Genomic DNA, 18,305 nt, shown 5'->3' with positions numbered 1-18,305 from the left:
GTGGTACGGACATCAGCAATCGGATGATGAAAGGGCAGCCAGCATTTCAACATTTCATTCTTCAACAGTTACTGTAATCTGACATATGTAACTTCCCATTATACAGTTTTTCTTTCTCATGACAACATTTTTGCAGCCGGTTTCACCTGCATTCGTCAGATATTTCCTTTTTCCACAAACGTAACATTAATAACTGATAGCTTTATAAATCAGAACGTTTGGTCAGCATTAGTCACAAGAAAAATAATGAGTGTTACGAAGATAACACGTGCTGTCACACCGGTTCCATCAGCTTGCAGAGGTGGTGCCATTATCCATCAGCCGCCATCAGTGAATCTGATTGGTTCTTATATAGGGCGGGAATTACCAGACGAATGACGTCGTGCACTGTTGTGTCATGGCGGTGTGTTCTGCTGTATGTGTATCTATTTATTCACACTGCAAATGGGTATATACCCGGTGGCAGTGGTAACTAATTACACCCAACAATGACAATTAATAATAGACACAACTAATAAAAACAATAATTAATAATAATAATAGTAATAATAATAACAATAAAATAATAATAATAACAAGGAGCATCCTAAATTAAATGAAGCATGGTCACTTAAAATAACATTTAAAGTAAATCTAATTTGTATCAACCCTGAGTTCGAACTAAGACCCACGAGTGTGACATGTTCATACCTGCACAAGTACCTTTCGGCACTACACTTATTTCGCTGTCAACTCACTCACTGCACTGATTCTACCTGATTACACTAACACTTATAACCATTTCACTGTTCAAATACATTGTACAGCCACTTCACTGACACCAACACACTTCACTTACACTATAGACTTCACTGACACTACACACTTCACTGACACAACACACTTCCTCACTGATAGAAGACTTCAAATAACAAGCTACCAATTACACCCTTTAAATAGTGTGTATAATATACTACCGTCTATTAGTAAAGCACTTAAGCCTATTTTTAAATACATTTTTGGTTGTTGGTAAAGCCTTTAGTAAGTGTGCAGGTAAAGCATTCCAGTCCCTGATAGTACGATTGAGAAAAGAAAACTTTCCAGTGTCCGTCCTCTGTCTTCTTTCCCTCAATTTATATGAGTGGTCGTTCCTTGAAGAGTAATTTGGCGGCTGCAACCTATTTTTTATTTCTCTCCAGGCAGGCTCACCTCTGTATGTTTTGAACATTGCGCATAATCGAATTCGCGTTCTCCGGTCCGTGAGTGTGTCCCATATTGTTCGTAATGTGCACAACGTAAAAAAAATATGTTATTGGCTTATGAATGAATATGTCAACGGACCAGTTAGGCCTATTACAACTGGTTCAAGAAATAAATTGTTTATACTCTCTTTTGAGGGAGATGACAGTATGGAAATTTCGCAAAATCTTGCTAGCGTAGCACAAAAACAACTTTTATAGTCGCCATGATAGCCATCCAACCTTCCAGTAGTTTTGTTCCTATTTTGCTGTAGCGTGACGTCATTGATGTCCACCGGTCCGGTGAGATTCGGAGTACGCTGAATGGAACCACCTCTATCTCTACCTCTAAAAAATAATGCAAGCTGAGCATTTGTACTGTTACAGGAAACGTAATTTCTCTTAATTTATTAGTGCATATGTATTGGCATAATTTGCAATTATAAAAGTATATTTGGAACACCTCTGTGGTGTAGGGTCAGCATGCTGGTCTCTTACGCAGAGGCCCGGGTTCGATTCACGGTCGGGTTGAATTTCCTGGTTGAGGTTTTTCAGGGTTTTCCTCAACCACAACATCCCTAAAAATCACCGGCCTCATTCATCACCGAAATCATATTCATAACAAATCAGTAACCTATATACAGTCGCCATCTAGTTCACAACAATAGAACCAGTCTCAACAATAGTACACAGGCCTTCGGATTTCAACCAAAGATTAACTCGCGATATGACCAAAGATGTTAAAGCGAGTATAAATAACAGCGAGGGGGGGAAGTATATTATTTTACATGCACATTTAGTGGTTTTTAGGGCATGAACTTTTAGGCCCTAATAATAACCCTCTGACAATTGAATAGTCGCCCAGAACAAGGTTGTAACCTTCATTTCTGGTAAGTCGACTTTTCCGTGAATTCATTCATTCATAGTGTTCTGCCCAAGGGCAGATCTTTCACTGCAAACCCAGCATTCTCCAGTCTTTCCTATTTTCTGCCTTCCTCTTTGTCTCCTCATATGATCCATAATGGTTGTTGATAATGAGCTATGTCGCTATGTGTAATGCTTATACTTGTATTAAAATCAGCACACATGTATGATTGTCTACCTTGCTCTAAAAAATTAAAAGTATGTACAGTACAACGTGAAGAGTCCACTGCAAAAAGGGGATATGTCGAATGTATTGCATTTTCCAGGAAATGCAATTTAAACTTTCACATTCCCACTCTTTGTGTGGTATACCAATTCTTCAACACGATGTAGATCTTGAACTATCATCTTTCTTGCAGTGCAACAAAGTGTATTATATTCTACTCCCTTTGATCTATAGTACTGAATCTTCATCTCATTTTTCAAAGATTTACACATTCGCCCTTTTTGCAGTGGACTCTTCATGTGTTTTCCCCCATTTTTGAAGACTTTCTTGTTTGCTGGTTACAACCTTGTTCTGGGCGGCTATTCAATTATGAAACGTAGCAGTGGTGACATGGCACTGACAGGTTTGTCTCCGAGCTGTGCTGGGGTTGCGAACCGCAGCCATGCGGTACAGCCTCTATGTTTACCCACAGCCCTGTCGGAGGTCCGAACAGGCAGTCTGCCAAGATGCTGGTCTGATAAGAACAACAAATGTTTGTACACGCTCGACCTCATTCGTTGCCCGTGTCGCCCTCTGCGTGGGATTTTTCCTCTGCACTTTTCTATAAATCCGCTCTGATGTAGAACCAGTTTGATTTAATGATTCGGCTGTCTCAGATCTGGGTTGACGATAGTCACACTTAGGAAATCAATTATACTTGCATTTTTACATGTGTGGCGAGTGGAACAATATGGCCTCGAAACAGGTGAAGATCTGTCGTAACCAAGCAACACGTGATTTGTTGTAGCTGGTAAGTAAACACGGAGATAGACTGTGAATTATTGGCGTTCCAAGTCTGGACCCGCCTCCTTCCATTGTTGCTGGCCTGTGAGGTGGTGTATACAAGGACGGACGACGGTAGAGATCGTCCACGGCGTCGTGGTGCAGTGATAGGCCGGAGGTCGATGCTAATCTTGTGTTCAAAGTCCTGCCTACCTATCAATTTGCGTCCCGCGGTATGGCAGCTTCTTACAAAAGGTCCTTATAAATTCCTTAGTGTTTTTTTCTAAGTATTATTGTTGTAATTATATTACTCTTCTTAATATTAAATAGTAATATGCGTTACAAGAGCGGTATGTTGAAGTTTTCATGTTCGAGGAAAAGTTTGAAAAAGCGAAACGTAGTTGAGCTTTTTTAATTTCCGAGAATTGAAGAAAATATACCGCTCGTGTAACGTACATCATTTTGTGCGAAGATCGTTTATTACATACTTGAAAGAGGAATTTCTAATTAGTTGCAATGAAATATCCATCTTGGTTTCTGTTCAATGACGGCAAATTTGCAAAACAACAATATCTATTTTCAACATTGGTGCTTTAAAATGTTTTCTGTGTTTACTATACTCCAGCAGGCCGTGATATACGTCTGTCTTTTTTTCCCCCAGTCTATGGATTCTTGTTGATTTTTTCACGGCTTCCTTAATGTTACTTGCATCACGAATGCAGTAACTTTAGTGGAGTTGTAGAGTTTACTTAATTTTTGCAAATATTTAAAAACAATAATTAACAATGCAATTTAGGTGAAATTGCAGTGGTAAGTTTCCAATTTATAATTCGTCTCTAAAAATAATATTTTAAGAGCCTAAAGCAGTAAAATCAATATGTCACTTAAGAGGTAAGAAGAGGGAAATTGTTATGTGTGTTAGGTTGGGAATACTGAATGTTGAATTTTAGACTTTCCGCGGATTGGTTTTGTGCGGAAACCAAGCAAATACGCACGATCTCGCACAAAAGTTGATTCAAGTTCTAAAATTCTTACATGCGAACAGGTGAAATAGTCATTATAGTGGACCAAAACTTATTTTGGGAAAAACATATACATTATCTTTGCTCTAGATTAAGAAAATGTTTGTAGACTATAAATTTTACCAGCTACGATCCCTTCTAACATGTAGGCCTAGGCCTAATATAATACGTTCTATTTATTTAGCTTCAGTCCAGTCGGTTATTCAGTACTTCTACTATCACAAAGAAATTGCTAATTTCTTAGATAATCCTGTAATATGATAATAGGGGCAAATAAATATACTGTAAGTTCACAGGGCTAACGGCTTCGAAGCTGGGTACCTGGTTCTAATGAAGTGCACTGGTAGCAACATAAAACATGGGGGCATGAGATAGTTACTCTACCTACCATAATAAATTCACTTCAATTAAATTCCCCAAATAAAAAAAAGGTTAATCAGTATGGACTAAAATGTTGGGGAGGTATAACAAAATCTGTTCTGTTCCCCATGAATCAACTTAATAAGACTACATTAAAAGTTGGTTTAAACAAGCATTTACATTATCCAACGAATCTCGTATGTAAATATTTCGAAGTTTTAGATACACTATAAAAATAGTTACGAATATAAGCTGTATTATTAAAAAGAAACCGTCTACTGAAGGATGCGCTGAAGGAAACAGTGAACGGAAGAAATGTTCGGGGCAGAAGACATCAGATGATAAACAACATTAAGATACATGGATTGTATGTATTTATTCACACTGCAATGGGTATATACCCGGTGGCAGTGGAACTAATTACACTCAATAAAGACAATAATAAACACAATTAATAAAATAGCCTATACAATTAATAATAATAATAATAATAATAATAATAATAATAATAATAATAACAGGGAACATCCTAAATTAAATGAAGCACGATCACTTAAAATAACATTTAAAGTAAATCTAATTTGTTTCTTAAACCTAAGTTCGAAATAAAACCCACGAGTATGATATGTTCATATCTGCACAAGTACCTTTCAACACTACACTCATTTCGCTGTCAACTCACTCACTGCACTGGAACTACGACACATTTCACTGATTCTATCCTGATTTCACTAACACTTCAAAAACATTTCACTGTTCAAATACTTTGCACTGCCACTATAAACTATAAAGCTTCACTGACAGGAACACGTTTCACTTACACAACACACTTCACTGACACAACATAATTCTTCACTGATACAACACTTCAATAACAAAATATCAATTACACCCTTTAAATACTGTGTATAATTACCGTCTATTAGTAAAGTCTTTAAGCCTATTTTTAAATACATTTTTGGTTGTTGGTAAAGCCTTTAGTAAGTCTGCAGGTAAAGCATTCCAGTCCCTGATAGTACGATTGAGAAAAGAAAACTTTCCAGTGTCCGTCCTCTGTCTTCTTTCCCTCAATTTACATGAGTGGTCGTTCCTTGAAGAGTAATTTGGCGGCTGCAGCCTATTTTTTATTTCTCTCCAGGCAGGCTCACCTCTGTATGTTTTGAAGAGTGCGTATAATCGAATTCGCGTTCTCCTGTCCGTGAGTGTGTCCCATTTTAATGGTGAATTTTTCCGACAACACTTGAGAGCCCGTTTTTGAATCTTTTCCAGTATCTTAATATGTTCTAGTCTGTAAGGATCCCAACATGCAGCACCATATTCCATTACTGGACGTACTAGTGATTTATATGCAATCTCTTTGGATTTATCAGAGCCTTCGTACGTGGAGACTAAGAGGAAAGTGGAAATAGGAAAGATTTGATAATGCTGGGTTTGCAGTGAAAAATTGCCCTTGAACAGAACACGAATTAATTATTAACATGTTACCACAAAAAATCCACCGGCGTAGCTCAGTCGGCTAAGGCGCTTGCCTGCCGATCCAGAGTTGCGTTCGGGTGCGGGTTCGATTCCCGTTTGGGCTGATTACCTGGTTGGGTTTTTTCCGAGGTTTTCCCCAACCATAAGACAAATGTCAGGTTATCTATGGCGAATCCTCGGCCTCATCTCGCCAAATATCATCTCGCCAAATATCATCTCGCTATCACCAATCCCATCGACGCTAAACCTCGTAGTTGATACAGCGTCGTTAAATAGCCAAGTAAAATAAAAAAATCCACAAAAATAAAACTAAATACTCGTCAAATTATCATATTTATTCTACAAGAAAGTGTCCTATTTCTCTCCTAAGTGTAATACGGAATCTGGTCTGAGGCATAGCTCTAATTTCGGCCCAATGCTATACAATTGGTTATTATTATTCTCATCTAACATTAATGAATGATTTTAGGTTTAAAAAGAAAAAGTACAAATTACTTTTACAAGCTTTTATCTAACGGAAAAATGGATTCTTAAGAATATTTCCCGAATTTTTATAACTACTGCCAATATTTAAACTGGATAATCTAACTCCCAAGCCTTCTCCAGCGTCCATCCTGTTTCTCTTCCTCCGCTCCAGAAACCTTGATCTCGTGGACAGCCCTGGATTCGATCTCGGAACCTTGGCATAGCGTCACGGTGCGTGGTTGGTGGGGGCAGATTACAAAATTGTTTGGGTTTTTTTGCATGTCTTCATCGGATATAATTAATATGTAGAAAGTGGGGTTGAGCAACTCGTCGGGTGTCCGTCTGTCAGACTCTACTCTGGATTTCTCACGTGTCAAGGTGCTCAAGGGCCTCCTGCGGAGAGTACAGTGCTTTCGTCACATGATGCGTTGTGAACATCGCTTGGAGCAGATGATGAGATGATCTTCAAGCTCGAAACTACGTTTCAGTTTACGCCTCACTATAACGGTTTCCATGCTGCAAATAATAATAATAATAATAATAATAATAATAATAATAATAATAATAATAATAATAATCATCATCATCATCAGCAGAAGCAGCAGCAGCTTTAATTTTTTAACGCTGTTTTAAGTTATTTTCGGTTGCTGTTTGTTGACTCCATCTTTAAAGTTATCGTCTTTGACTTCTACAACATTTCATTTTGTAGGTTAGAAAACGGTAATATAATTCTTACGTCAATAATTATGTAGACATGCTCGCACTAGTCTTTTCTTAACCCTTAAATTCGCAAAGTATCCTATAGGATACAACAGGTTAATAGGCTAATAATAATAGTAAACTGCCCCCCATTGAGGGTAGCCCTTACGGACTCAGTATATCCTCAAAAAAATATTATACATATTATGTAAACATAGATATTAAATTTTAAAGAAGGGAAACAAAGAAAAGGGCGTGAAAAATTACAATTGCTATTAATGTGGCACCATGTGATTAATTAGGATTTGGCAGGATTTTTTTAACACAATTATCACAATGTCATCCCTCAGAGATATTGGTAGAGCAAACTGCCGTCGAAATTCTTCGAAAAAAGCTGGAATAGTCCCTCGAGCACCTATGAGCAAGCCGAATACCTCAACGTGAATTAAGGCATATTCCAGCTTGAAATAGTTGACTGTAGGCTCATAGATCGACTTCTTCTCAAGGTGGACCTCGGCTGACTGATGACATTCTACTTCAAAACGTATCGTGGGGTCCACAATGATGTCCTGTTTAGTGTCAGCATTGTACGCTAAAATATCTACTCGTCTCATTGACCCATTTTCAGCTAGACAGGAGATTTCTTCTTCTACTATCCGGCCTTTATTTCTTAATGCTATAATTTTAGTAGAACAATAGAAAAAATTGGTAGGACAATTAAAATTTCACAATACTATAATATTGTACAACATATAAAATATGGACATTGCGATAGTTGTTTTCTTTACAGTCCGACACGGTTTATTAAACTAGTGTGAGAAATGAAGTTTTGCCAATTAAAGGGTTAAATGCAGTATGTTCTCTAGAACTTTGAAACTTCGAACGCGATTTCTTCCAGCATGTAGTGCTTTGTCTTTATGTTTCTTATGAGCTAAAGGAAGAGTTTAGTGTGACATTGAAACGTGTGTTCAGATTTCTGCCCAGCAACAATCCTGATAATAATTCTTATGTTTTATTTTAAGATGGTTAATTAACAGCCCGGCACACTCGTAATCATAGACTACAAATTTCTAGGCTCTAGATACCCAGGGAACTTTTCTTCAAGAAAAATTCCCTAAGAGCCGAGTCCGGGTATCGAACCCGAGTTATCTTTTCATAGTTATGGGTAGAAATTTAAGAAATATTTCCTTTGACGGCAGGATGTTCTATATTACTCTATTACATCGAATGCCTCCAGATATGAAAGCATCATATTAACAGGCCACGGAGATAGTCTAAAAGGAGAGTAAACATATTCCTTTTTTGTTAGTGAAGGTATTTCAACTTGCAATGCTACAGCTAGAAAAAGAAACGTAACAAAATTATTATAATGTTTCCACAGTAACGTAATCTCGTATCTCAAAATTATACGCTGTCTTGCAATACATGCAATTATCGCAAAGCATTCTTTCGCGTACTTCCAACTTGCTTCTGTTATCAGATTGTTGAGATGTGATGCTACTCTTCCAGAACTCAATTTTCTCTTTCAGCCTTGGGATTTTTAACAAATGTTGACACGTTTGAAACGGATCTATTCGTCCTAATCTTTTTTTTTTTTGTTTATGTCTACTGCATGAAGTCGAAAATTATACAAATGACTCGGTGCAAGATAATGCAAAACACCTGTTTGTCGGAATAAGCTTTCAACGCATAGAAATATTGCGACAAGCCTTTCTGGAGATTTTAATGTAGTAATATAAGAAATTGGCTCATTACATAAATAGTTATAGTCTTGCTACTTTTCTCACAGCTGTATCATGTAAAAAATAAACTGACCTTCGGCCGTTTTCACCTAGTTCGTTAGAGTTTGCTTGCGTATGTAAAATAAACAACTATCAATTTTCTAAAGTCTTGTTTCATAGCCTAAATAATTAAAAGTGCATTTCTTCAATTTGGATTTCCTTCAATTATAAGCTCTTATCTTTGCCACAGTTTTTATAAAAGATATATATTTTCCACCACTCCTATACTCCCTAGATCACCAGATTAATTTTTAATCTAAGATTTTTATTATAAGGTTCTTAGGAAAATATTTGGGGCTAAGAGGGATGAAGTTACAGGAGAATGGAGAAAGTTACACAACGCAGAACTGCACGCATTGCATCCTTCACCTGACATAATTAGGAACATTAAATCCAGACGTTTGAGATGGGCAGGGCATGTAGCACGTATGGGCGAATCCAGAAATGCATATAGAGTGTTAGTTGGGAGGCCAGAGGGGAAAAGACCTTTGGGGAGGCCGAGACGTAGATGGGAGGATAATATTAAAATGGATTTGAGGGAGGTGAGATATGATGGTAGAGACTGGATTAATCTTGCTCAGGATAGGGACCAATGGCGGGCTTATGTGAGGGCGGCAATGAACCTCAGGGTTCCTTAAAAGCCAGTAAGTAAGTAAGTGAGTAAGTAAGTAAGATTTTTATTATGGTTTTATTATTTTATTAATTACTACATTTCTTTTCTTTTTGCATTTTTCATTATAATTTCCCTCTTAACTATTAGTATTGATTGAGGTACTTATGTTGTATTTGAGTGTAAAGATCTGTATTTTACTTTCTTGTATTGTGGTACTATTTTCATTTTGTAAGTTATTATCTCAGTTTTGATATTATTTTGTAATATGTTAATATTTTTGTTCTTTTCACTTTTCGTCTAATTTCATTGCATGACTTTCTTATATAGTGTATTTTGTGACCTGGTGGAGTGTAGAAGAAGGTCTTATGGTCGTAACTGCATCAGTATGGATGAATGAATGAATGAATGAATGAATGAATGAATGAATGAATGAATGAATGAATGAATGAATGAATGGATAGGCCTAAGTAAATGAATGAATGAATGAATAAATAAATAAATACATAAATAAATAAATAAATAAATAAATAAATAAATAAATAAATATGTAATTAAAAACAAACAAATAAATAATAAGCTAGTCCGCTGAGTTAGCTCTGTAGTAGCGCGTCTGCTTCCAGACTACCCCGGCCCGTGTTCGATTCCCAGCTGGGTCAGAAATTTTCATGGCGGTGCACAAGTTCTAATCACTAAATTGCGCACTAATATGCCTGGTTTAAATCCCAAATCTCTCCGCTGTGTATATGAAAAGAAGGCATATGTCACTGTTGATAGTGATTCGTCCGTCGGATGGGGTCGTTAAGCCTGGCGGCCCCCTTGGTGCTATTCGACAGGAGTAGGCTACGTGCCGGCACCGGGTTTCCCCTTCTCCCTTCCTCACCTTCTTCATCATCATCCTCACCCATTCCCTACACTACACTTACACGAATACTTACACATGCACTCACCCTAGTACACGACATAACTCTTCACAGAAACACATCATGCATAACGTGGCCAGCCGAAGTGGTGTGCAACTCCTGCCCTCTATCCGCAGTATACGGAACCCTAATCACGCAAGTGAAGTGGGTAGGCATTACACACACACAAATAAATAATTAAATGAATGAATAAATAAATAATTAAAAAATTAAATAATTCAGTAAACACAGTCAAATAATTAAATAAATAATTAGTAAAATAAATAAAATATATATTCAGTAAGTTATACAGAAAGACGATTTGACGATTTCTTAGTCCAGGTATATAGTATCTAAGAAAACAATGCATTTATTGTCGCCTGCGATACATAGAATTTTTCTGTTTATTTTCGAGTTCATTTTTTTTCTGGTTATTATGCTTATTTAAGTTGTGGTAACTCTCGCTAGTGGTTTTATATTTTATTTTATCCGTCTCAGAATTTATTTTATTATTGTAAATATTTTTGTTTTATTACTATTATTGTTATTATTATTATTATTATTATTATTATTATTATTATTATTATTATTATTATTATTATTATTCATGAATTAATTTGTATTACTATCTTTGTATCATCTCCGTCACGGATATTTTATTATTACTATTATCATTATTATTATTATTATTATTATTATTATTATTATTATTATTATTATTATTGTTACTATTATTTCTAACATCAACTTTATTATTGATCTCTTTAAAATTTATATAGTCTACTGGACTGTACCCGAGCACGAGCATATGCTCATTTCGGGTATATATTCATATGTATCATTTCAAATGTAAATTGTGAATAAATTTGAATTTGAATTTGAATTCATAGAAGCCACAGTTATCATATAGAAATATTCTGGTTGGTGAGTCAGTACTGTTTTCCTTGTAATGAAAGTGGAAATAAATTTGGAAAAAAATTGATCTGCAACATAAATTCCGTTCCAAGCATGAAGCATTGGAGAGAAGGGCGAACAATTTGACAGAAGGGAGAGGATAAAGACTGCGTTGTAGTTATGTAATTGTAGGTCACTTCCACTGCGCAATGTGGGCACTTAGGCACTTACGAAAAATTAAATTTATGATGTAGCCGTTAAATTGGTGAAAGGACTATTACAGATTAACCTTCCTGTAGTCTGCATGCACTCCCTTTCTACTCCGTATGAGTCTGCTCCAAGGCGTCATCATGTTTCAGATAACCACCTGACCCGCAAGACACCCCCTTCGTACGCAGATGGGGTGTACATGCTGGCAGGACAGAACCGCCCCAGTCCGAGGAAGCTCAGTCAGATCTTTATGAAGGGAGACGACGGCCTCAGCTCCTCCAGAAACAGGACCGCCCTGCTGGCATTCTTCGGTGAGTACAAAAACCTAAATACATATTTATATGCAACTTGTGGAAGATTAATTAGAAAACAAAACTTGGAAAAACAATTAAATTGAAATTGAACTTATCTTTGAACGAACTAATGGTATTCTTTTTAATTCTGAATTCATCCCTGCAGTGGGTTCTACATATAAGGCAAACTCGGCTAATTTCGCAGTACGTCTAATTTCGCAGTATCTCATATAGGCTATTAATTAGTTGTGGAGTTGTCCGTGTTCGTTTGAACTTACAAAAAATATGGATAAATGCCAGAACCTATCGGGGATGTTTCATTCAGGACGATCCTATTGCAAATCATTCTGGTGAACGTTATACAGGGACATCATTTTATTTTTACTTGCATTTTTATTGTACCTGCATTTCTGAATGTACTTCACTCCCACCTCTTCACTAATGTCCTTGCTCCCGGCAGACACACAAACTTACGGCCGCTGTTGCAATCGAAGTCTTCAAGCAGTGAAGTAAACACTGCAGTGTATAGTGTATTTCATAAATATGATTGCGTTTTCTATAGAAGAAAGAACCTATATTAATAATATCGTACTAAAAAATTATATTGAAGAAACGATAAATTCAATTTCAGAGAATATGCTTCAAAATGTTTTTAATAATATGCGTAAAGAATTGAAGCCTGCATTGTAATGAACGGCAACCATTTTCAGCAACTTGTTTAAAAATTCAGATTAGCTTATTTTGAATTGAGGTGGCTAGAAGCAAAGGAATGCTAGTGACATTTGTAATAACATGAGTTAAGTGCATCCAGTGTAAGCAAAATTATCTAAAATTTTAGTGGCAAAGGGATATTTTAATCGCATCACACATTAAAATTTAAATAAAAATTTCACCGATTTTACGAAAGCTTAAATATTTAAACCCCATTTTCTCAAAAGTAACTTAAGTGCACTTACAGCCCTTTACTTATGACCCCCTCAATTTAAATGCACTCTCTATATTGTATGTTAACACCAATAATTAATATGCTAAATAAAGTAGACATTACATAACGAACATAGCCGCCTGAAAAGTTGAGTTTTTTTTTTTTTAATGTTACTACTCTACTGTATTTTGATAAATTCCGTAAAAGTGATGATCAAACTGAAAATCGTAATATCGTATTTCCCTACAACATAAATGGATACACAAATTTTCTCTCCTCCTATACCTAGTAAAATGATTTGTTTACATATTGCACTAGTAACATCAAACTCCTGTAATGGAAGGGGGCAACAGTATTTCCGAGTATAGCCAGGTTAATGTTAAAAATGTTGGTAAAAATAAAGAGATGTCCCTGTATAACTATCTGCTTTAGTTGGTGAGTGTTTGCTGAGATAGAGTGAGTAAATATGTAGTGTTGGGTTTCTGAACAGTATATCGTTGAGATATTCAGAACTGTAATTATCACACTATGATTAATGAATTCTCCACAATCTTATGATTAATTTGAACCCTTGCTTGTTATTTTATCTGATATAGTTTGTTCATAATATGCTTTTGCCGGTACTCAATTTCTTAACTAGTTTCCACTAATTGCCGGCAGTTCGAGTGGCACGCAGATTCGAATTTTCTTTGCGCTATGGGCTAAGTATGCGTCAGCCAGAAAATCTGTCCCACCATAGAGCAGCAGCCTCAACTCGCTCGAATTTGAACGATTTTTGTGATGTGCTAGGAAGTGTATGAGAAAGCAGAACTGAGTACCAAGCCTAATCTCATTTGAAATTTAAATGAAACAGGGTTTTCATTGGTTACCAAACCTAACAAAATTGTGTCCCCAAAAGGAGCAAAGTCTGTCTACCTTCAAACAATGGCAGAGAAAGGAGAAAGAACAATAATTGTCTTGCCAGCGGAAGCGGATTAGGCCTAAATAGTTTTCATATTTTTTTTTCTATTTTTGGCATAATGTTTAATGCAAATATGTGTTAGATAAATTTATTAATTTACAATTAATATGCAATCATAAATTCAAGCCCAGTTGTTCTATATTTATTGCCTAGTTTGTTAATGTGTTCAATTCATGTGTGTAAACATGTACTGATGTTTAGATTACATTAAACCATGTTTTGAACTAAAAATAATATTCTTGAAAATTGCACAAGTATTATTGCGAAATTGCCCGAGCAGTACTGCGAAGTTACACGAGTTCCTGAAACACACACATATGATGTCATGTTTTAGATGGAACTATTTCCCTGTTGGGATACACTTAAAAAATAAAAATTTTATACCAGCCAATACAATTATGTCTAGTGATTAACTGCTGCATGAAGGAAATTTTTTCAAGCATTTTTAGGTATAACTATAGAAAGAAAACCTTAATACTGCGAAATTAGCCGAGTTTGCCTTACATATTGAGTTATAGATGATAAGGCGAGACCTGGTATGTGAGCTGTGCGAGAGAGGAAAGAACAAATTATTATCAGAAAGAGTTTGTTTCATGATGGTTAATATTATACAAATCCACCGACACCAAAGTTCGTATCAGACTAAAACCTATCTTCCCCTTCCATACTCATTGGTGATATAGCCACGGCATATGATAAGGTTACAGGGCAGGTCTTGTTCTCCACTATACCCTCTGTATACTGTATATAGGCCTACTATAATACCAACCATTGTTAGTACTGGAGATGAACAAAGATCGAGAAAGCAAGACTAATAGCGCCCGCAAATCCGAAAACCCGCACGACAATGTTGTATACGTCGCATCGTTGACGTAAAGACTGCTTGTGAGTGTTTCGAGACGCCGAGATTGATCACTCCCTAAGTCCCGAACGTCAAGAAGCCTTGAATCGCCACAGTTGTTTATACCTGACTGAACTTTTATCTACCTTGGCAACTATTATATATGTATAAACAATCAACTAGCCTATTTGAAACATCATCTCTACCTTTCAGTGTATAATAATCCGTTCCCCAGTCTTTATTTAATTACTAGGCCCGTATTACAAGGCTAGGAATTTTCTCTTCATATGTTTGAGATCATGCTGTCAAAAAATCTGAAAGTTAGAATTTATAAAACAGTTATATTACCGGTTGTTCTATATGGTTGTGAAGCTTGGACTCTCACTTTGAGAGAGGAACAGAGATTAAGGGTGTTTGAGAATAAGGTTCTTAGGAAAATATTTTGGGCTAAGAGGGATGAAGTTACAGGAGAATGGAGAAAGTTACACAACGCAGAGCTGCACGCATTGTATTCTTCATCTGACTTAATTAGAAACATTAAATCCAGACGCTTGAGATGGGCAGGGCATGTAGCACATATGGGCGAATCCAGAAATGCATATAGTGTGTTAGTTGGGAGGCCGGCGGGAAAAAGACCTTTTAGGAGGCCGAGACGTAGATGGGAAGATAATATTAAAATGGATTTGAGGGAGGTGGGATATGATGGTAGAGACTGGATTAATCTTGCTCAGGATAGGGATCAATGGCGGGCTTATATGAGGGCGGCAATGAACCTCCGGGTTCCGTAAAAGCCAATAAGTAAGTAAGTATGTTTGAGATCAAGTGTGCAATCTCAAGTAAAAAGATATTAACGTTATGTTTTATGTTTCTTAGAAATGCAAATTTATTTGAGAATTGTTTTTTTTTTTCTATTTATATAACCATAGGTAATATCATATAATAGAACCAGAACAATTTGATAAGTAAGATACTGTTCTGTTTTGTCTTTTTATCTCATTTAAATATTTATAATGTTATTTATTTCAATGATGTATGTTGTTCAAAGTTACGAAATCTTTCCACGTCGACCAAATGCTATTTCGAGAATGATGAGCGAGACTCGAAGCGCACGAGAATGACGAGACTCGAAAGACAAGTGCAACGAACACAGCGAGCGAGAGCGACAATTAGTTTTGTTCATCTCTAGTTAGTACGTATAATCAATTAGTACATGAGAGAGTCCACACCTATGGAGTTACGGTCAGCGCGTCTGGCCGCGAAACCAGGTGGCCCAGGTTCGAAACCCGGTCGGGGCAAGTTACCTGGTTGAGGTTTTATTCCGGGGTTTTCCCTCAACCCAATACGAGCAAATGCTGGGTAACTTTTGGTGCTGGACCCCGGACTCATTTCACCGGCATTATCAGCTTCATTTCATTCAGACGCTAAATAACCTAGATGTTGATACAGCGTCGTAAAATAACCTACTAAAATAAAATAAAATAAAGTACATGAGAGATCAACCGACGGATACTATGGGTGACGGTATTCTGGATTACATAACATGAGGCTGTGTCTGTGTGCAGGCCAGGTGGTGAGTTCGGAGGTGCTGATGGCGAGCGAAAGCGGCTGTCCCATCGAGGTGCACCGCATCGAGATAGAGAAGTGCGACGAGATGTACGACCGCGAGTGCCGAGGCGACAAGTACATCCCCTTCCACCGCGCTGGCTACGACCGCAAGACGGGCCAGAGCCCCAACAGTCCACGAGAACAGGTAGGTTGCTTTCAAGGCGGCTGTGCCCAACGAGCACAGAATACATAGAGCAGACACTAGTATCTTAATACCATTGGACGGAGTGAAGCCGGTTTGATGGACCTGACGCCATCTTGTTGCTACCAAAACATTGCAAAATAGCTATTACGTTATAGAAGATCTTATGATAATAGGAATTCAATATGTCCCTAATTTCCTGGAGGACTCACACTTTCTTGTTTGTTTTGTAATACAGAATTGCTAGGCACGTATTTTTTTTAGCAAAAATTGCAAAACTGTCATCAATAAATCACATATAGGCCTTATACATATTTAAATTGACAGCTCTTCAAATTGCAGTATGGTATTTAATAGGTACTCCGGAAGGTTAAAAAATAATAATTATGAAAAGGAAGATAACAGTTTGACCTTATTTTGCTACTAGTCCAATCAAAATGCTAACCTATAATAATTACTTTTATAGGTTGATCCATTTGCTTCGATTTAATAATGCAACTTGTTTCTTAACCAATATTATTATTATCTTCCTTTTGCCAGTATTTCGTATAGATGTCCCGGTTTTGTTTAGAGAAAAATGGAGTACTCTTAATCATATACCATTTGATAGGCTCTTCGTTTATAGCATATAATTAGATTATAACGGCGAACAAAAGTGAAGCTTTATTACGAAGTGGGCCAAGTTAGATCATGATTGGAGAGAGTGATCTAAGACTCACGAGTTAATGAAGCTACTTTTGTACGAGTTGCACAAAATACATTGTTCGTTATTTGCCGAAAATTAGAAAATAAATCTATAAATTAAATTAGTCATATTAAGGGGGTCCGGATAGGTCCTAGCTTACCAATGTTAAAAGTGCGTAGGTACATATAATTTTTTTTTCTGAGACTCTTAGGATTACAATCTTGAAAAAAATATGAGATATGATGTACCTTTCTGTTTGCTTTAACACAGGGATTTTTTTTACATTTTATGCATTTCCAAAATTGAAAATAACACGCGACACAAACTTCCAACTTGGGTTATTAGGTTAGCTTCGCTCGTAAATGGTAAGTCTACAAAGCGTAAGTCTGATTTAGTGATTATAAAAGTTAATTACAATAATATCAATACACTAATCCTTTCTCTTAATTAAACTAATACGTCAACAATACGAATCTAACCGACTAACCAAGGTTAAATCATTCATTACTATACCGGTAATAAGTATATTCCACACATGCATATTTACCTGTGAAAAATTATTCCAGGAATTTTCTTTGAAAACCCGTTTGTGCAGCCATATGCAGCACATGTAGGCATCTTGAAATCAGTTCATTCATGAATTAAAACAACGATGCAACACTACAATCAACTGTCCGTGTGCTAAGCGGGAGTCAATGTTTTGGTAGCATCATGATAGCGACTGTCCACAAGAGCGGCTTCACCTCCAAGCTGTTATTGTCTACTCTATGTATTCTGTGCTCGTTGGCTGTGCCTACCGCCATGACATCCCATCGAGTGATTAGTAGGCCACGGAAGTTTATGTATTAAAAACCTGAAAATATGCATGCAACTGTCCAGTAAAACTGTTGAAATATGCGCTAAAATTGAAATGTATGCAGTAAAAATACATTTTAGAGGTTTAATAATACGGTATAAATGAAAAGGATTTAAATTAATAAATGTTAAGAAGTCATATTGCACACAAGAAAGACATTTGTCTTTAGAAACCCATTTCTGCTACTTTTTTCTTTCAGCATGTCGGCGGTTAAACTTGTAAGCAGATCGATCATGTACTGGTTCTTCGCTTGATTGTTCAGTAAAACTTATTGAAATGAAAATTTACTCCCCACGAGACTTCATTGTCGCAGATGTTTAAATACAATCAGTTTTGTTTCTATGAAATCAGAGCGCACTAGCAGCATTGTATTGTATTGTATTGTATTTATTAACATTCCATGGTATTCATACATTGCTTACAGCTAGAATATGGAACACGTCAAAAAACTTAATACTATTATAAAGTCTTAATTTATAGTCACAGTCTAGATCAAATGTATACATACG

At 36.5% G+C, this 18,305-nt stretch overlaps 1 protein-coding gene across 1 annotated transcript in view; it reads left to right on the top strand.

The window, feature by feature from the left end:
- Positions 1 to 18,305, top strand: part of Duox (dual oxidase) — a 324,851-nt gene that overhangs the window by 254,449 nt on the left and 52,097 nt on the right. The window contains exons 3-4 of the mRNA XM_069827530.1: positions 11,638 to 11,799; positions 16,071 to 16,258. Coding sequence (XP_069683631.1) covers positions 11,638 to 11,799; positions 16,071 to 16,258 — 350 coding nt within the window. The remainder of the gene's footprint in view (positions 1 to 11,637; positions 11,800 to 16,070; positions 16,259 to 18,305) is intronic.

The sequence above is a fragment of the Periplaneta americana genome, chromosome 6 (genome assembly GCF_040183065.1).
Source record: "Periplaneta americana isolate PAMFEO1 chromosome 6, P.americana_PAMFEO1_priV1, whole genome shotgun sequence".
Taxonomy (NCBI): Eukaryota; Metazoa; Arthropoda; class Insecta; order Blattodea; family Blattidae; genus Periplaneta; species Periplaneta americana.
Note: the sequence above shows the minus strand (reverse complement) of the source record. Positions and strands in the feature narration are given on the sequence as shown.